Source organism: Carassius carassius, chromosome 23 (assembly GCF_963082965.1).
Source record: "Carassius carassius chromosome 23, fCarCar2.1, whole genome shotgun sequence".
NCBI lineage: Eukaryota > Metazoa > Chordata > Actinopteri > Cypriniformes > Cyprinidae > Carassius > Carassius carassius.
This window is the reverse complement of record NC_081777.1, coordinates 20805873-20827337: the sequence shown is the minus strand read 5'-3', so window position 1 is coordinate 20827337 and position 21465 is coordinate 20805873. Positions and strand designations below refer to the sequence as shown.

General features: G+C 37.6%; 1 protein-coding gene across 1 annotated transcript in view; it reads left to right on the top strand.

Annotated features, from left to right (window-relative positions):
- LOC132101468 (rho family-interacting cell polarization regulator 1-like) overlaps positions 1-21465 on the top strand; it is a 31391-nt gene that overhangs the window by 5937 nt on the left and 3989 nt on the right. The window contains exons 2-19 of the mRNA XM_059506464.1: positions 4055-4172; positions 5375-5524; positions 5699-5777; positions 5952-5975; positions 6131-6184; positions 9206-9355; positions 10353-10416; positions 10566-10609; positions 12093-12218; positions 13135-13283; positions 13392-13521; positions 15085-15228; positions 16685-17650; positions 19168-19321; positions 19585-19739; positions 20454-20589; positions 20811-20972; positions 21238-21396. Of these exons, the coding sequence (XP_059362447.1) occupies positions 4055-4172; positions 5375-5524; positions 5699-5777; positions 5952-5975; positions 6131-6184; positions 9206-9355; positions 10353-10416; positions 10566-10609; positions 12093-12218; positions 13135-13283; positions 13392-13521; positions 15085-15228; positions 16685-17650; positions 19168-19321; positions 19585-19739; positions 20454-20589; positions 20811-20972; positions 21238-21396 (2964 nt within the window). The remainder of the gene's footprint in view (positions 1-4054; positions 4173-5374; positions 5525-5698; positions 5778-5951; positions 5976-6130; positions 6185-9205; positions 9356-10352; positions 10417-10565; positions 10610-12092; positions 12219-13134; positions 13284-13391; positions 13522-15084; positions 15229-16684; positions 17651-19167; positions 19322-19584; positions 19740-20453; positions 20590-20810; positions 20973-21237; positions 21397-21465) is intronic.

Sequence of the window (21465 nt, the reverse complement as noted above, 5' to 3'; positions counted from 1 at the left end):
ACGCTCTCTCAGTTTAACTTCGTTCAGTAGGATGCCAGATTTCTATAAAGCCTTCCAGGCGAAAACCCACCTAAAACCCACCGTAAACCGGCCTTAATATGTAGCGGAAAAAACACCCAATCTGGCAACGCCAGACTCTCTTGTTCAAACTCGATCATCAAAATGAACAAATCTTTTTTCGAGTCATTTCGTTCATTTAAGGGGCTTTAAATGTTACTATTATTTGGCAAATTCCCCGAACACATCAACCTACGCAATCTTGATCATATTCTGAATTAAGAAATCATTATAATGCAGTCAAAAGTCCGTTTTTGCAGTCCGTTTACAGGGAACATAAATAATTACTTCACCTCCAGTCTTTCGTTTATTTGTCTAGTGACAGACGCAATAGCATACAATAGCTGCATTAGCAGTTATGCTGTTTGTTACACACAGTAGAGCAATAAAAACACAGTCTTACCGTTTCAATTGCAGGCAATTTTGTTGGAATGGCGCTTTTCCCGAGCTTCGATGCCAACTTCGCCTGATATTGCCCCAAATTTGTGAAGGATTTCGGCGTACAATGTTTAGCACAAACACGTAACGATAAACCAGTGGAAGGGTTGAAGGAACCGCGTCATTAAAAATGAATTTAATCCACTGGTCTCTGATAGCTAGGTCCGTTCTTGGTAGAGAAAACACATTTACATGTTGATTCTGGCAGTCAACCACAGAGCAACTCACGTGTGCACTAGTTCCAGCGTCTTTCTCGACTGAATGTGAGGGGGAGAGGGGAAGGGCGAGCTTCCTGCTGCGGTGTCCATATATGGTATATCCTGCCCCGTCTTGACGTCAAGACGGGGAAGAAATCAAAATCTCGTATTTGAGTGCGCGTGCACGTGGGCTATTTTACAAACCCTGAGGTAAACAAACGCCTCACTTTTAAATATCGGCTTCCCGGCCAGTGTATAATCGTTAGGCAATCATATCATACATTGAATCTCGTGGAAAAGTGAAAATTGTGGGTCATGACTCCTTTAACATTGTAATTTTTATTAAAACTATGCTGTTGCATTCAGTTTTATCAAAGGGAAAAACCATCAGAGTTCTCATAAAACCTGAATCCAGTCCTTAATGCCTTTTCCCAGTAAGACAATCTGAAGTTTTTCCTCTCAGTGGAGGTTTTGGGCTGGAGGGCAGAACATGTCCTGCCCGTAACCCAGCCTTGATGCTCTCTCTTGCTGGGCACATCACAAAGAATTCTCCCTTCAGCAACACTGGTGGCCTCTGAATGAATTTCACATAGCTGAAATACTTTAGTCAGTCCAGAGAGTCACAGGTGGCTTTTAAGGTCCTCTCAGTAGTGCAGATTTTTTTCATTTTGGGTTGGAGTATCTCTTTAATTCAATTTAAAACAAACTTCGCTGCGTTCAACCTGCCCTCACAGAGAGATGGGGAACTGCTGTGGTTACATAATGCTCTGTTGTTTTGTGTTGGACATGTAGTCACATTAAAGTTTTGTTCTGTGTCTTGCTACTTACTTTCCGTTAAGATGATAACTTCAGACTTTTGACTCCGATTAACATGACTTGTTTGTTTGCAGTAGCAGCCTATCTTTTCTAATCTAAGTAGGTGTATCTCTGGTCTAAGTGTCTTTCTGTTTGTCTTCTTTCCCATCGTTTTTCTTGTTCAGCTGTGGGCTGAGTGGGTCCATTTGGTTCCTGTCCAGGCTAAAATACACAGTGACTGGTGTGGTGTTAAGTGTAATCTTGACTGCTCTGTCCTCCCATGTTGTGTCAATGGGGTGTTTTTATGACGATGATGTCTGATAGCCCATGACAGAGTCATTGATAAGAGACCATTTTAGGAATACTTTTCCCATCAACTGGTCAAATTGCACAACACCACTGTTTGCTGCTTGAAAGATGCCTGTGCACTCTGATGTGAACAAGCACGCATGAGAAGCACATGGGGGAACACCTGAGGGACGTTATGAATGAAAGCACATTCACTCTCTGACAGCAGATGGCGCTAAACTGCAGAAAATGCAGCCTTTTCCCTGGAAACCCCATAAATAAAGCAGCTGCACTACTTTCTAAAATGTATTTAAATAGATTTCAGATTTGTGTATTTGCTATGGTGTTCATCACAGCCAAATACTTTAATATTTAGACTTAATAAGCTATTTATTTTCAATGTTTTTTTTTCATTCTAATCTGGACTACAACATGCTCTAGATCAGTGGTTCTCAACCTTTTTCAACTCGCGGCCCACACAACCACACACATATGTTTGCGCGGCCCTCTGCAAAAAATTTTTTCGCTATTGTTGGGTTAATAACTTAGTACTCAGAAGCTAGATTGTTAACTGTATTTATTGAATGAACTAGGGCTGTGCGATATGGACAAAAAAAAAACTAAAAAAAACCTATCGCGATTTCTTTGATCAATTTTGCGATTGTGACACACACCGATATGCTTTTACAGATATAAATTCATTCAAGATTAATTTGAAACATATTTCCAAAAGAAAACCAATTAGAGCTTTATCAAAAAGTTGTAACGTCTCTAGAACAGACATAAGTCAAAATTATCACTATAGTAAAGATGTAACAAAATGTATAGACTTATGGCAAAAAAAAAAAAAAAAAATCCTGTGTACAGGGACTTTTTTGCCATGCATTGTTCATAGAGCTCATTAATTGTAGCGGTGCCTCAGGTGTTTGCAGCGTGTATACAGCATGTGTATGCGGTCAGCAGCGATAGCGCATAAATATAATGCGAAAGCACATTAAAATAATGCACGAGTGCGATTCTCTCCGCTCGCACGCAGATTTCCTTTGCTCTGTCACAAAACCAGACGTGCTTTCTCAGATACACAATGTTCTCGCCCGGAGAGAGTGTGTGCACTTAAAACATGTCTCGTCTTACTTAAACTGCATCCTGTGAACTCACAACTCTCTCTATGCTCATGTGTTAGATATTAATAATTTTCGCACGTTTTTATTTCTAGCCTTTTACCGCGTGCAGTGTGAACGCTCTGATCCATTAACATGGGCTCGGAAAAAAGGCGCATCACAGACAGTGTGTGGACCTGGAGATAGGCATATACCCAGCCTGTTCTGTTCTCGTGCTAGGCGCAATGCATTCTGATTGGATCGGATAGCTACTGCGGGAGGTCAGGGCCTCGGAAAATCGTGCTATAAAGAGATTTAGAAATCGCGCACGCTCAAATCGTGATTTTATGACGATTTCTTTTAATCGCAGAGCCCTAGAATGGACTGGAAATGAACAGAAAATAATTGGCGGCCCACCTGCAATACCACCGCAACCCACTAGGGGGCCGCGGACCACAGGTTGAAAACCACTGCTCTAGATATTGTTTGAAAGTGTTTTGATTCTTTATTGTTCATTCAGACTTTACATTAGGGCTTCATTGGTTAACATTAGTTAATTCGTTAACATAAACTGCCAATGAAAAATTCTTCTGAACATTCATTAATCTTAGGTATTATAATATTTAATAACACGTTGTTAAAATCGATAAATTTATAAAAGCATTAGCAATTAATTGCAACAGGAAATTTGATGCCAGCTTATCGCTAGTTAACAATTAAATTAGTTTTATGTATTTATCCAACTTCCCTATTAAATCCAGGCCATCCTTAAAAATATTTTGGTTTGCAGTAACAGTAAAACTTTTTTTAAAAGGGTCGGTAGGTAGGTCTAAATATATTTTTTTCAAGTTTCAATGTAAAAAAAAAAAAGTTAAATTTTGGTGATGGTGATTACGTAGGTATGAATTTAAACAAATTAGCATATTGTGACGTCACTGACTGGGTCTTCAACCCGTGCCTTTGGGCGCATAATTGCAAACCTCATTTTGATGCAGCCTATATAGACCACAAACAAATTGAAATCTTTGTCAAAAACATGTTTATTGAAAATATATATAAAAATATGCAAATGCAAAGACACCATCTCTAAAATAGACTTTCATTTAGAAATTATGTCAGTAGATTTTATGTCTTTGTAAACAACTTTGACCTTTTCATATAATTCCTTTTTCTCTGCAGGGAGTCCCTCCAAATCTGTGTCCACCATGTCCCTTTCTGTGCGCCCCACGCGGAGGGTCGTCGCCAGATCCATCACTAGGAGCCAGTCCTTCGCTGGAGTCAACGATAAATCTTACAGGTCAGTGTTAACATGTGCATCCATAAACAATCAACATGCATTAGGGATGGGTGTAAATCAAATACTCATGTTATACTGATGATTTTAATGTCTATAACCCTAGCCTAAGGTTAACTTGGAGCAAGTGCTTGCAATGTATGGTATTAGCCTTTTCAGTTATGACCATTTAACATCTTTAAAGGCAAGTCACATCTGACAGGACGTCCTGTGGAACCACCATACGTTTCCTAATAGCTGGCAGGCAGCAGGAAAGCATGGACGTTTATCATTGTCTACAAAAAGGCTTTGCTCAAACAAAACGGGACAGATTGTCATAAAAATCTGTGTTGTTTTTGTAGCCAGTAGATTTTTACACTCCACGCAGACTTAGAATTATTTTCTCTTTTTTATTTGTTGAATAAAAAAAGTGTTGTTTTTTTACAAGCGTATGTGTGCTGTATTTTAAAGGTAAGTATTTGGCATCGTGTTAATTTTTTAGAGGGGCAGAGTGGCTCTTGAGCACTGACTCTTGTGGTTGATGTAGTTTGATTCAAAAGCATGTAGAGCTCTCTTCAAACCCCTGCTGTTGAAATGGGGCAGAGACAGAGAAAGCATGAAACATTAAAGAAGGCCACTATCAGGACAGCAGGGAGGAACACCGATCAAGAGATTCTAAAAGAATGAACATTAGGATGAAAGATTGACACATGAATATGGGTTAAAAATATAACATTGGTTAAATAACTGATTTTCCCATCATTGCGACTCTTTCTGTGTTCCTTTTGTTACTGTGACTTGCTTTACTTTTATATTTACCTGCAGATCCTGAACTTTCCTCTTTTTGAACTTTTTTGTTGCTTTATCCTCATACAGCTTTACAGGAGAATATTGTGTCAAGATGTATCAGTGTTTCTCTCCATTTTATTGAGCTGTCATCTTAGAAAAGTAATTGCAGCTTGAATCGATCAGCACGAGTGTGGTTCTTAAGCGCTATTGATTTAGATAAGAGATTGTTTCTTTGGCTGTCTATAATACTTTTTGCATTCGAACACCCTCGTCTTCCATTGGTTGAAAAAACAGATCCTATTGTAAACAAAAAGATTGCTTATAGTTAAGGTCTAAATCAAAAGGATGATGAGAGCCTTTCCATCCGGAAAGTGTTTAAATTACCTCTAAAATGATAAATGTGTACTTAAGCTTCATGTACCTCTTATGTGTCCTAGGAACTTTTCTGTGTTCAGCACCCCAGCGTGCGTAAGGAAGACCTCCAGAGCAAGCAGGATGTTCACGCTGTCTACTAAATCTCCTCCACCAAAGGTGCCCCAGCCTGAGAGGATGGACGAGGTGTACGAGGCCCTGAAGAGAGGACTGCAGTATGTACACACATTCATGCACTGTGCATTTGCGTATTAGCCATTACAGTTTTAGATGCATAATACACTGTTATCAGATGCTCACACAGAGCTATTATAAAACATGATTATACACAATACATTAGTCATTGACAGTGGCACAGACACTGTTAGCTGATGTACATACTTCTACAGATCCTACCTGCAAGTCCATCAAATGGAACTAGACAGTCTGAACAGACAAATGAAGGAGTCTAAGAGAAACTCTCGCTTGGTAAGTCTATACAAAACACAGACACACACAAAATATAAATATATATATATTTATGTATTTAAATTTCAAACCATTTCAGCAGTTTTCAAAACAGCACTAAGCCATTCAAATCTGAGCATTTTTCTGTCTTTATGTTAATGTCTGCTTTGCATTATCTCTGTTGATCTTTTGTAGGGTTTTTTGTATGAACTTGACAAGGTGAGCGGTGCTTTATTTTCATCTGGCTTTAGTTTTGGTTTAGAGACTCCATTAAAAAAAGCCTGGCACCTTCAACTCTTATTTCATATTATTGAATTGTTAATGCCTCTCTAGAATCTTTGAAACATTATAAATGTTGTTCTCTGTTTTCTCAGCAAGTGAAAGTAATTGAGAGATTTATGAGACGGCTGGAGTTTCATCTCAGTAAGGTAAGCCTGTCGTTAACTGAAATGCAAATCATTTGTAAAGCATAGTTATGCAAATATTTTAAATGCACAGGTGGTACAAAACCACCCCAAAATTTACTATTCATAAAACTTGTAAAGGTAGGATATATTTTGAAAAATTTGGAAAACAATTATTACAATGTACTCATGTTTTCAAGGTGTAAGGTATGTTTTTGTTTTCTTTCTACTTGATTAATATACCATCTGACATTTTCTTTCTTAAATCATTAAATCAAAACTCTTGTTAAAAAATGATCTTACAACACATTTTATATTTCAAAGAACTTTGCATTTTTAACTAGATTTAAAAAAAAGTCTAGAAATGAAATATTCCTTGAGCAGTCACCAGGATGTGCCACTCATGTCAAACAGAGTTGCATGTGTTTTGTAGCTCAGCAGGTCTGTTCTTGTTCAGATGTCTCTGTGTTAGTGACTGCTCTTGCATGGCCCACTGGCCCCGATAACAGCCTCTGTACGGTTATGTGCATGCATTCATGCACGTACGTGTCTGCGTCTAAACAGTGACTTTTTTCCTGATATATAGTCCCCTACAGGATATACAGCCAAGCGTAATTCTCCCCTCACTGGGGACACATTCTCAGACAGATTTTTCTCTTCCTGTGTACACACACATATATGTTCACACTCTGCAGGAGACACGGGTCACAGGCAGAGGAAAGCTTTAAGGGCTGCTCGCATTCTTATCTTGTTTGGGGAGTGGTTAAACCCTCCACTAGACCTGTTGGAGTCTGAACTAACAGCCTAAACTAACCCAAACCAGCTGCACTACAGGAAGAGGCCTTCCTCTCGATCCTCCTCTTCCTCTCTTTCCTTCAAAGCCTCATTTCATGTATGATTAGTGTGTGTTTTATGAGCGAGGGCACTGCAGGGAGTCTCCTTGCTTTTGCTGGGTCAGATATGTTGGGACTCTATTTTAGTGGAGGAGGGGCAAAGTGAGAAAATACCCTTTAATATTAAGTGACTTTTCTAAGCAGTGCAAACAGCAGTCCCATGTCTTTGCAGGGATAGTGGTGTTGTATTGGCCATGGTCTATGACAAATGTGAATGAAGAGGCGTGTTGTTATCAGTTTTGTGTAGCAGTGTGTATTAGCAGAAGAGGCGCTTGTCATAACTCTGAAACTTATGACTATCCCGTTGACTCCCTGCCAGTATGTTGGAACATGGTCACTGGACGGATCATAACCACCTCCAGATGGACACACTGAGAGGAATATTTTCCTTCTCTCACTTTGTCTTTCCTTCGTCCCTCTTTCGGTTATTGCAGGAAACCTTTTAAGGGCTGCAGAATCTTTCGCCCCTGTTCTTGCCTTCAGTCTCGAGGATTATGTGTGTTTGAGTTACTCGAATTGTACATTCATGTGTATGTGTGAACAACCAGTATGAAGCTCCCCAACTGAGTTGGGTCATTCTTATGTATTTCATATACTATTGGGTCAGTTAGATAAAAAAAAAGAAATTAATACTTTTTATTCCGCAAGGATTCATTAAATTGATCAAAAGTGACAGTAAAGATAACTTCTAATTCATCAAGGCATCTTGTACCACAAATGTATCATGATTTCCAGAAAAATATTAAGCAGCACAACTTTTTTCAATATATAAATAATAATAAGAAATGTTTCTTGAACCAGATCAGCCTTTTGGAATTATTTCTGAAGGATCATCTGACACTGAAGACTGAAGTAATTGTTGCTGAAAATTCAGTTTGCCATCACAGAAATAATTTACATATTATTTTTATTATTTTTTTATTATTTTTTATTATACTTTTATTTTTTTTATCAAGTTATTAGGGCCTAATTTTACCAACCCAGTCACTATACATACAAGAAAACCTCTGTATCAAACAATGAAATTAAACAAATATGCATTATTGACTTTATGAACTGTTTTTGTTCTTTTGGTTCAAGCAGTGGTGGCACTCAGAAATATATAGAAATGTCTTAATTTATAGCCTTAATTTTAATTATAGTGTACATATAAGAGAGCATATATGTTCAGTAATTTTTGCATAAATACATCTAAATACTGCCATTTTCTGTGATTATCCTCAGCTGGGTATTGCTTATAGTCATAATCCTCCTTACACACTTCCCATGCCCTGCTGAACATTCTTCCAGTGAAGTGAATGGAGCTTACATACTGTTTGCATTTTTTATAATTCATTCATACTCCGTTACAATGGACAGCTCATTGTTTTCTAATCTCTGAATTGCAGGACTCGTGTTATGAATAATTACAGAATACATTTGTAAAGATAACGTCTTATATCATGAACGTCTGCATAAATTTTAGTTAACATGTAACAGTTTCCTGTCTCCATTACTGACTTCCACATTTGTAGACCTACTCAAGGTGTTTTGGATAGATCAGTAAAATCTAAATTACTTATATTGAAGACAATGACACCCAGCAGGAAGTACTTGGGCAAGAAAACACTTAACAACAAGATGCTGTGGTTTGTGCATGTGTGTGCATATGCAGTTAATCAGTCAGTGTCACCATCTGGATGTAGACTAAACTGTGGCTACCTCAAGTCATAAAAATACTGAACTTTATTGGAAAATTTTGCTTAAGTAGCAGCTGTGCTTTGGAACATGGAACATATTTAGTTTGTAGCTGCTCTAAGATTGTCATTATTTCATTGACCAATCACCATGTAACAAAATCAAGATTGACACTGGTATGACCTGCTAGTTTGTTGCTGATTGAAGGGGCAAAAAGTATTATTCCAAAAATCTAAACATCCTTAAAAGCAAAATACATTTTGATAAGTGAAAATGTAAGTTAATAAGAATGGATTTCCATGTAATGACCAGCTATAAACCAACTACCATGTTTCAAAACACTGCTCAAGATGGGCTGTTCAGCAGGAGATGTTGTTGAAGACATTTGTTATGAACACACATCAATATTCTGTACGTAATTAAAATATTTTCATTGATTGTAATAAACACTGGGGTGTTGCGCGTGTGTCTGCAGATTGACGAGCTCTATGAGGCCTACTGTATGCAGCGCAGACTGCGAGACGGAGCCGATAAGATAGTGAAGGCTTACACTGCCTCTCCAGGCAGCAGGGAGGCCAGAGAGAGTCTGTCTGAAGCTAACAAGAGCTTCAAAGAGTACACAGAGGTAAGAGTGTTTAGTTAGATGAAAGTATGGGTGGAAGAGGAAGAAGAATTATGGACTTTGTCAATAAAGACAAGAACAAAGTCAAAATTTCTGAAAACAGTGTACATATGATTTAAAAGGGTTCAAAACCCTTTGTGAATCCACTTTAGAACTAATTATTATTTCAGCTTATCGTTAGTAACTTAAATCCTCTTTTGAACTTAAATTCACATCTGCTTACAGATGTGTTACAGAGATGAATCCACTTTATAACTAAGAATTACTTCAGTTTAGAGTTTGTGAACTGAAATCCATTTTAAAACTGAAATTCAGTTCAGAGTTAGTTAACAATTCAGAATTGAAATCCACTTCAGTTTGGTGATAGTAAATTGCATCCACTTAACTTCAATCAACTTTGTTTTTTGTGAACCATGAGGGATTGGAGTTGTAGGTAAATGATTTTAAGAATTTATTTAGAGTGGTAAGATAAATATCAAAAGATTAATATAGAAATTATTTAGCAATACATGGTTCCAGTAAAATTAACACCCTGAAAAAATGTGATTAGTTTTATGACATTATCGGGAAGTTGAGACTTACACTTTACTGATTATGGCTTAGGCCACTGTTTTTTTGCATTCAGAGAGATGGATACAGGGCCAAACGATTTGCTCACGGAAATAATGCAGGGAGGCAATCTGATTAAGAGAGACAGCCTTTCCTAGTCAAGTGCTTTTTATTACCCTAATGGTTGCTGCAAGACACACTCAAATGTAGGATTCCTAATTTTTCTCCTCCCTCACCCTTGTGCTGAATACTTTACAGTTTATACTATGTACTGCCTACTATTTTTTAATTAAGTGAAGAGTAGGCATTATTCCATGATAAACGGTTCAAACTGTAGTGTGCTGCATCATTGTTTCTACACACTGCTTGTTTTTTTCTCTTGTCCCAGCCACCTTACTCTCTTTTCCTCTGTGTTTTTATTTACCCTCTGTCTCTGTCTCTGTCCCTGCAGAATATGTGTATGCTAGAGAGTGAGCTGGAGAACCAGCTGGGAGAGTTCCATGTCAAAATGAAGGGTAAGACAGTCTCTGTATGCCAGGGTCCATTCTGCAGTGATTTTAATTAGTAATTTCCTACAGTTTTATATAACATTTCTGGTTAAATATCCGTTTCATGTTCTTAATGGTGTGCTGTACTTAAATAATGATACATGCCTTTGTTTCAGGCTTGGCGGGTTTTGCGCGACTTTGTGCTGGAGATCAATATGAGGTGAGCTGCTGTTATAATTTACTTTCTCATTTATACTCAGCATGAAATCATATTGTGAACAATTTATGCGTGTGCTTAGTTTCATAATCTTTCATCAAAATGCCATTTAATGTAATAAAGATACAACTAGCCTAATACCTGAGTCAAAATATCAGTTAACTGCAGACTTGCTTTCAGGTCTGACTGAATTCTTGAAAGGAATTCCAGCTTTTGTATGCTTTGCTTCGTATGCTTTGCACTGTCATCAGTCACAGATATGACAGATAGTGGTGACTGAAGATCTGACTAGTCTGAACCCTGCACAGGGCAGTCTTTGTGTTATAACCACTGTGCCCGTAAACTAGCACTGGATGAAAGCATCCACTAAATGACTGCTTACGAGAGAGACATACACAGACAGATCTCGGCATCTGCTCTGCACAGGGAAGAACAGATTTGGGGAGGCGTAGGATAATTAAAGAGGGGGGAATGTTAATGTGTCGGCCCAACCTCCACCTGTTTAACATGCAAGAGCTTTAGAGTGACTGACTGGCCAATCAATGCAGTGAGTCAGCACAGTCTGCTCAGCAAGAGCCCTCTGAGATGTGACAGGAGGGAGGTGGTGTGAAAAAGAACAAGAAATTGACTGAAGATCTAGAAATGCATAAAAGAGTGGGTGGCAGAGACTTGGTTTTTATTCGGCCCATCTGTTATTCTCACTCTGTTCATTGCCTTCACTGTGAAAAAAAAAACAGACAAAAGCAAAGATTTTCTTTATCCTCTGCACTTGAATGAATAAATAATCAGTTTAAAGTTATTAAAAAGTTTGTAATTCTGTTAATGTTTTTTTTAATACAAGGAAATAAACAGTTGTCAAAGGGATAATGTAAATCAAAATTTTATATGAAGCAAGCCTTAATATTAATTTATATTTGTAAGAATATATATATATATTGTATGTATGTATGTATATGTGTGTGTGTGTATAGGTATATATATATATATATATATATATATATATATATATATATATATATATATATATATATATATATATATATATATATATATATAGGTATTTATATATGTATAGTTAAATGTGTGTGTGTGTGTGTGTGTGTGTATGTATGTATGTATGTGTATGTATATATATATATATATATATATATATATAAATAAGTGTATGTGTATTTAAAATATTCAAGACTTTAAGTATAATATCTTTAAAACAGGATATAAATGATGAATTATTCAAATAATTTCTTAATCAGTATATTTAAGTTACAATATAACAATTTTAATAATATTATCAGACTAAATGAAGGTGTGATTTAAATAGCTCCACAGATCTAATTTCTTAATCAGTATTTTTGTCTTATTTTCCAGTAGAAATAACCTATACATTAAAATATAATAATACTTAAAAAAATTTAGTATTATTATTATACTAATTAAAATATCATTTTAATCATTTGTTAATGGATTTTTCTGTGTACCTCCACAGATCTTTATGAAGTACGGTCGCCAGCGGTGGAAACTGCGGGGTCGGATTGAAATCAATGGCAAGCAAGTGTGGGATAGTGAGGAGATGGTCTTCCTCCCCCTTATAACAGAGTTCCTGTCTATAAAGGTAGTTTTTATATGAAAATACAGTTACATTCATTTTTATATCATCATATGTTTTTTCTCCCTTCCTCTTTTTCTCACACATAATGTTAGTCTCTCTCTGTCCTTCCTGTCACACTCACATGTGCACCACAGTCACATCAATCTGTGAGACATTAATGCACATAACAGCACAGCACAGCAGCTGGACTTTGACTTGTTTTTTCTCTCCCAATGGTTCCATGACACGTAACTGCATGTGAGAGGAAGGGAACATCTCTTCAGGACAGAGAGAGAAAAGCAGGGGGATAGAGACAGGAAGACTGCATGGGATAGAGTGAAGGGAAGTTTACAGAAGACAGCGATATTAAAACAGAGAGGCTCTAGGGGAGGAATGAAGAGAATGCAGCTGATGTTTGTCAAAATGCTTTCGATTGGCCTGAGATATGTAAAATATACTGTTGGGTCTGATTCAAAGTGCTGTGTGACTTTATAATTTAAAAGCTTATGTCCGACTGGAACATCTTAACATCCTAACTACAAAATTGATTTTGCCAATAGTGTTATTGTGTATTATTATTCTAAAGAATACAATTATTTTTATTATAAAATAAATAAATAACTTATGTAATAAAAATTAGTATGATAATTAGATTAATTAATTTTACATTTCAAAGACTGAAATGTTCTTCAAGAATTCTTCAAAGATTGGTCAAATCACAAAGGATGAAATTATATCCTAGAAACTTCCCCACGAAATTTAAGTTAAAACGATAATATGGAATTTAAAGGTGTTCTTTTGGATCTTAAAATGCCCTTCTCACAAAACACCTGTTTAACAAGTGATTACTAATGTTGAAAGGAGCTCGTGACGTTGTGCTGGTCATGAAACTGATGATGACATTTTCTCCTAAATAAACACCTCATATCTGCTTGTCAAGTTGGTGGAGGTGAAGAGCCTGGCCAATCACGTGGTGGTGGGAAGTGTCTCGTGTGAGACGAAGGACCTGTTTGCTGCCCTGCCTCAAACAGTAGCTGTGGATATCAATGACTTAGGCACCATTAAGCTCAGTCTAGAGGTCACCTGGAAGTAAGTACAGCTTTAAGGGATCACATCAAATGTCACCCAATGCCAGATCTCATAACTTATTTATTTAAAATGTCCTGTTAAAATAAAACTCTCTCTTTTCTTCTGTAGTCCATTTGATAAAGATGACCAGTCGTCCTCAGCTAGCACCGTGAACAAAGCTCCTACTGTCAACAAACGCTTCTCTACCTACAACCAGAGTCCTCCAGATACACCCTCTCTACGAGAGCAGGCCTTCTATGTGAGTCTGTCCATTCAGAGCATGTTCTAATTTGACTGACCAATCATTTAAAATGTAATCTATTCTCCCTTGAATATATGAGTGGGATCCAAAAGTCAAAAACTTAAAGGGATAGTGAAATACAAGTCTGTCATTAATTACTCCCCTTCATGTCATTCCAAACCCATAAGACCTGTGTTCATCTTCAGAACACAATTTAAGATATTTTTGATGAAATCCGAAAGCTTTCTGACCCTCCATAGACAGCAATGGAACTTCCACATTCAAGACTCAGAAAGGTAGAGAAGAAGAGAAGAAATTGTTGAATAAAGATGTTATTTTTATCTTCTTTGTGCACAATAAGTATTCATGTAGCTTCATAACATTATGGTTGAACCACTGATGTCACATGGACTATTTTAATGATGTCCTGACTGACATTCTGGGCCTTGAACGTGGTAGTTGTGTTGCTGTCTGTGCAGGGTCAGAAAACTCTTGGACTTCAAAAATATATAAATTTGTGTTCTGAAGATGAACAAAGGTCTTTCAGGTTTGGAATGATATGAGGGGAAGTAATTAATGACTGAATTTTTATTTATGGTTGACCTAGCCCTTTAACAGTACATTTTTTCCCCCACTTTTTGGTACAATTATTTTCAATTACCGTATATACAATTTTTTGATAGTTATTTTTACAACAAACCTGAATTTCAATTGATTTTCAAACTTGTTTATTTAAAATTTATAACAAATTATATTTAATTTTAAATAACGAAAAATATTTTTATATTATAATACTATAATATTTATAGTAAGTTGTACATTTTATTTCATTTTTATGACTATTATTTATTTAAAGTAAAAGTGAGGATTTATTTATTAATTTTTCTGAAGTATTTTCACATACTGCATGAGCTCGAGCTGCATGAGCTTCACAAGTTTTTGTAAGACCTGATGATGATTTGCTCCACCATGATCTGACAGTGATCCAAAAAGAATATTGTGCTTCAGTGGAACATCCATCCATCTGTATAAAGAAATTACATGATCCGTGCCACAAATTTGTGTATTTGATTTTTGACCTAGAAATGGTACAGAATCTTTGTTTTTATATTTTTCTAACCAATTGTATTTAACCCTTTCATGGTTTATTTTGAATCTCAGACATGTATTATGTTTTTAGACTATATCTGCTTTCATTACCCATGTGCTTTGCTTTTGAAATATTCAGTGATGATACATTTAATATGAATTGATTCAAACCAGACATTTCTGCTAAGTGCATACCATCATAATGTCGATATACCACAGATCTCTCTCCTCTGTCCTAATGGAGATCTCACAGTTCGCCAGACCCTCTTAAGATTTCAATTAGCACAATAGGCTCCACACAGATTTAATAGTAGTCATTTCTCAGAAGCATCTTGATCTCACAAGGTCATGTTAACTTGTGGCTTCAGCTCAGATAAGTTAGATGAAATGGAAGAAGTCTGAAAAGCTCATAGCTTGCTTGGTCAGATAACCATAGACTATGTAGCGTTAGCTCGCTCAAAACTCTCATGCTCTCCCACTGACTGCGTGCAGACAGCTCCACGGAGCATGATGTCCAAACAGCGCTGGTCCTTACTGGATGTGTTCAGAGACACACTGACAGAGAAACTGACTCAGAGCTGCTCATGCAGCGATGTCACCTCGGTTCGCCTGGGTTCGTCTCTGCTTTTCAGCCATGTAAGTGTGGTCGGCCTGTAGAACTAGATGTGTAGCTTTAGTTAGTTGTAGTAGTTGGCTGAAATGGTGTGACAAAAACAGGTTTGTATGGTCCTTCTGGTAATGAGTAGTGTCTGCCATCTATCTAGAAAATTATAGTTGTAGTAGTCATGATTATCACTGTGTCCTGTCGTTACTGTCAGTTATCTTTAATTAAATAGAGCAAATAGGATTCTTGTGCATGTTATTCATTGTCTGTCCAACTGCGCGTGACAACGCGTAGTAGCATCTACAGCGGTCAATAATGCATTCATTGATGCTGTTATTGTTTTGAAGGGTGGTCACATTAGCCGAGTGAGGGAAGTTAATTATAGGGAGCAGGGAGTGGGTTAGTTCACTGGGCCTGACGCCAGTCTGCTCTCCACTATAATGAAGCTCCGTGTCCAAAGATACACACTAATAGTGACAATAAGCATTCCTATCATCCTACTGTACTCTTCTCTCCCTCCTAAAACTAGTCTGCTGTCTGCTCACAGTCCTCAGATATTATTTTAGCATATATCTCTCACTGTGGACTTTATGGCAGAGTATGAAATGATTGCCTTTCACATGTCTGCATCAGGGCTTCAATGCAAGCATCATGAAGGATATTTTTTTACAGTCTCTATAAGCCAAGTTAGTTCACTCTGCAGTCTTTGTATCTTCAGGTCAAGTATTTGAATAAGAAAAAACCTTTATTCATAGTATATATATTCACACACACTTGCATATATTATGAGGGGCCGTACAAGCCATAATTCATTCTGGGACTCTTACACACTTACATTCTCCATTCACATACATACATTTCTACTCTTACACACACACATACATTCTCCATTCATATACATATATTCTTGCTTTCACACACACACATACATTCTCCTTACAAATACATAAAGTTTGGCTTTTACAACCATACATTCTCCTTACACATACATATATTTCTACTCTCACACATACATACATTCTCCTTTCACATACATACATACATACATTAACACACATACATATATAGAATGCATGTATGTGCGAGAGAGAGTATAGTGTAAACGGAAGGCAGGTTACGCGCGATCAGGGTCACCGGGACAGGTCTTGATCAGCATGGCTGAGGTAGATGAGGCAGCCGCAGAAGTTTTTTAGCAAGCTATCTGGGTTTAAAAAAATATATATTTTAATATTTTTTATTTGATTTATTTTAAATAAATGCAGCCTTAGTAGGCTTAAGAGACTTCCATCAAGAACTTTTAAAAATATTGCCCACTACAAACTGTTGAACAGTAATCAGTGTCATCAGCTGTGTTCATAGAAATAGGTGTATTTAAATTTGAGCACTGTGTTCCAGCTTTGCTCCCAAAAGTTTGATGCTTTGAGGTACATTACTGTGAGTCATGTGAAAGGGTCTTTATGTTCACATAATCTCTTTTTTCCCCACTAGAATATGTTGAAGAGACAAGAGGAGATGGAGAACGGAACGGCATGGTCAAACTCTTCCGAATCCTCTGATGATTCCTCCAGTCCTCAGCTTTCCTTGGGAATACGCCATGCACACAAGAACTTAGTACAGCCTGAGGTACAAACTGCTCCTCCTGCCATTGAAATCGCATTTGCACCCCGCGAATCAGCGACCTCTACTCCCACCCGCCTGGCCAATCAGAAAGAAGAGGACGAGGATGAGGAAGAGGACGAGGATCTGAAGAAACCAACAGCCCCCATAACAGTCACCAACAAGGCTCCTGTGAAACAGGAAGTGCCCAATGGCCATCCGCGCTATTCTCGCTCCCTTAGCCACATCAGCGAGAACAGTGCAGATTGTGTTTTGACAGATAGACTGGCTGGGGAATCCTTGGAGGCCCATGAAGTGACTTCTTCAGTGGTCTCTTCGGTATTTGTAAGTAACATTGCCATGGATATGCCCATGCGAGCAGAACCGTGTTTTGTAGTACCAGACACTCAGGAGACCTGCCCCATTCCTGATCCCTCCACGAGTGAGCCATCCTGTCCCGCTGAGCCACTGAACTGTTCAGAAAGTAGCTCTCCTGCAGAAACCACAGCTTGTGACTCTGAAAAAGCTACAGAGCCCACTTCTAGGCCCACCTGTGGAGACAAAGACTCTTTCCCAAATGCTAATGCTTTGTCCGAGCGGATGGACTCCAAGGATCCTAGGGCTGACTCCTCTCATGAGCCACACAACACAAAGACACAAACGGACGACCTGCTGGCAGAAAAGTCTGGTTCTTTAGTAGACACCAGACCTGTGGGTGATTTGGAGGGACAATCAGCAGACAGTGGTTTGGTGGAGGCCCTTGGTGCCGTTTTGTCTTCCCTTGATGACTACAGAGGCCAGTTCCCAGAACTACAGGTCCTAGAGCAAGAGCTGAAGCTGTTGGAGGAGGCGCTAACAGTGAGTGCTGAACCTTATTGTTGTGGGTTAGGGTTGGTAAAATTACTTTTTTTTTTTTTTTTGTCAAACTCAAAACATTTCATAACTGTTTGTCTTTGACAAGTATGTTTTGTATTTTTTTTTTAAATACAAAACATTTTAAATGTTTTTTTTTTTTTAAAGGAAAATCCTGTCTAAAATCTCAGCGTGATAAAATGTCCTGAAAGAAAAACCTTGTGAAATTCTTGAAAAGAAAACTATATTAAATTGTTGGGCATAGTCATTTATTATTATTACTTAAAAAGATGTTCTTACCAAAACTACTCACTATTTAAAACTGCTGCTGAATATTTGAAAGAAAAAATGGTCTACCAAGTCATGTGGTCATGCATGCAACCAAAACACAGAAAAAAACATCCTCAAAAAATAATTGAAAACCTATTAGAAATCATTAGAAATATACATTTTAAATATCTAAGTGTTTCTTAAATAATTAAATGATTATCCTGTAGACTCAATATGTATTTAAGTTGTGTGGAAAATGCTATTACTTTTTACACCACATGACATTTTTATGATTTAATTTGACCCATTCGTTCTATCTTTGATTAACATTTGATAACTTTTAGGAGCTGGAGAAGGTCAAAGAGGTTGAAAGTGAAGAAAATGCAGCATTAAACTGTCCTTTCCATCGTGGAGTGAGGGTTCACAGATGTGTGGGTGTTAACACTTCCTGGCTGACTGAGATTCTCAATGTTTTGGTCGCAGAAGCCTTTGGTTATTGCTCGAATCTTAGCCCAACGATAACCATCAAAATCTCAGATCCGGGTTTGAGGTCCAGAGACTTTGGTCTTCATCAGTTGAACAATAGAGTTCATCAAAGACATGATCTCTGCTTTCAGAATTAACCGCTTCATCCTGTGTCTACAGAGAGGTTTTCCCGGCACAACTTAGCTTAGTCATAGAATAAACACAATGTGTCTTTTTCCAGAATTAGCTTTATTAATGTTCCAGGTTTTATAAGTGAACTGTCTACTGACAGTGTCTGTGTCATATTGTGGATTAACAGATATAATTTTTCCTCTATTTGTAAAAAACACTGCTTTTGCAGTATTGTTAAATGTATTCACCAGAGTTTATATGTGAAATGTGCATATTTGATAAAAGATTAGAAGCAACTTGCACAGACAAGGTCAGCTAACTATTCTATCACAAACGCCTCATGTTTACAATCTTTTGGTTATACTTTTGTGCATTTTGACACGTAGTCTGATGTGAAGTCTTGCCCCAGTATACACTGGAAATGTTTTACTGTAAATGTGATTTCTGCTAGTTTTTACAAGTCAAAAATGTTTTATGAGGTGATTGACAATATCTTGTAAACAACTAATACTTGAATGTTAACTTTAAGCCTTCAATTCTGGGGTTTCTTTCTTTTAGCCAATAATTTAAATTTTATTTAAACTGTGTAACTGATACATTATATACTTAAAAATCTAAAGTTTTTCATTTGTAATTTTGCATGTGTATATCTGCAGGTACAGAGTCGTAGTCGCTCATCCAGTGTCAGTCTGACGGTTGAGACAGCTCTAGGGAGCTTTGACTTCCTTAATACATCAGACCTGGAGGAAGAGGAGGAGGAGGAGAGTGCTGAGAGGCAGAGTGTGAAAGACAGGTCAGAACTCCACAAATGTTTCATCTTTCTGCTGTCAAATTATATTTTATAGCACAAAAGAAACTGGGTTCATCAAGGTTTTTTTTTCGTCAAAATGCATTGCTTCTGTAATGTTGTTACACTACTGCCATCTAGTGACTTGAAGGAGAACCGTTAGTTTGAATGACTGATTTCACAACTTCATCTGTTCAATCCCAACTTTTTACTTTTTTTCTGAATATACTGTGTTGTCATTTTCTGACTTGTGTTTGTTCTCATGTGTGTTGTGATGGATACAGAGTGGAGGAGCAGCCAGCGGCTGTGGAAAGCGCAGGAGAGGATGAGGGCTGTGAAGCGCGATGTTGGGACACTCCCTCCGGTCCTCTCAGCACAGGCTGCCCGACTCTAGATCACACCCTGCTGGTTCATCTGAAGAACTGCAGCTCGCAGCTGCTGGTCAGTTACTGTAGTCTATAGTACTAGATATGGACATTAAGTCCCATATACAGGGGGAACAACTTGAAATACTGAGAATGTGTGCAGAACATTTTTCTATGACATTGAATATACTTGTAAATACATAATCCCCCAGTTCCACACACAAGATTCAAGGCTAGTCCCGGATTAAAATGTATGTTTAAACACCTTTAGCTGAAAATATCTTGATCTGACATATCTTAAAATATGTCAGTGCCATTGTTCTGTCTCTAGATGCACACCTGTAATGTTTTCTTCTGAGAAACTTGGCATGCTCTTGAATAAAAAATAACAATGATGTCTAAAATTATAAGGTATGTCCAAAAATAGTATAATAGTCTAAAAGTTAAACTTAGTGTTTATAAGTATATATCTATATATGTTATTTAGGATTAATATATGTTCAAATAGAAAATGGTTTTCATATTTTTATACTGTAACTGTTTATTTACACCGTGGACAGTTTTATTATTGTTTTAAGCAGAAATATGTATGTAAATATTTTAAATTGGTCCTGTTATTCAAGTTGAGATCACAAACAGACTATTTTCCTTCCAGAGTGTTCATTTTAAGGGCAAGAAAACAGAATTCTGTTCTTTTTTTCTGTTGTCTTGAACATAAGCATAAATAAATTTCCACCAACAGAGGTCTGAGCATCTGTATTCATACGCTGCGTTTTGTTTTTGTGAACAGAGGTTAGGCACATTCGGGCCTCTGCGCTGTGGGGAGATGTACGCTCTGGACCGCCTTCTCAGGGAGGCGCGAGTCCTCGAGCTCATACGATGGGTTGTGAAGGACTCGAGGGACGAAGTCATCCAACCAGAAGAAGGTGAGTCTCAAACTGTTATAATGCTTCATTTAGTTTACTTTACATCAGTCTCTGTGGTGTTTGAGTTATATATACCTTACCTCATTTCTTTGCAAATGCTTATGCATTGTTTTCCATGCATTGCAGGCCTTACATTTTACAACAGAATGTTACTTGATAGATTTGTAGTTTTTCCTCACAACCTTCTCTATTTCCCACTTTCTCTTTGCATGTCGGAGCAGTTGTTCCTCAGTTAGATCAGTGCCAAGGGGCTGTGTTGCTGTGGAGGCAGTGCACGGATGGCTGCAGCGTCTACAGCGCGTCCACAGAGGCCTTCTTACAGGCACTCAGCGACACTTACGCCAGCAAACTCCCTGAGAGAGGAGCCGGATTCACAGACACAGGTATGTGTGCGTGTTGTGTATTAATGCATGACCAAGCACTGTAAATGAGTTATTGGGAGATTGGTTTCTAAATTGAAACTGCTGTGCAATCCATTAATCAACATAAATTGTAACCTTAATTTCCTGTATTTCATCTCCGGGAAGGATTTAATATCCTGATAATCATTGTTTCTGATGACACCAGGTGTAATTAAAAGTGTGTACATTTCAATAGACTAAATCAAATTGATGAATCAGACTGAACTTGTGTGTGTGTGTGTGTTAGTGTTTCTGCGTCTGCTGGAACGAATCCTGGAGAGGAAGTTGCCCAGGCGTGCAGGGGATGCGTCCAAAGAGACTCTCACACTCTTTCAGTTTTGGAGCTACTTGGAAGCAGAGGGGGTGAATGACTTGGACACACACATTCCTGAGCTGGCTGAAGAAGGTATGTTTGAGTGTCATATAAAGGGCTGTTTACATGGACGGCAGTTTATAGTGACAAACAGATCTGAAG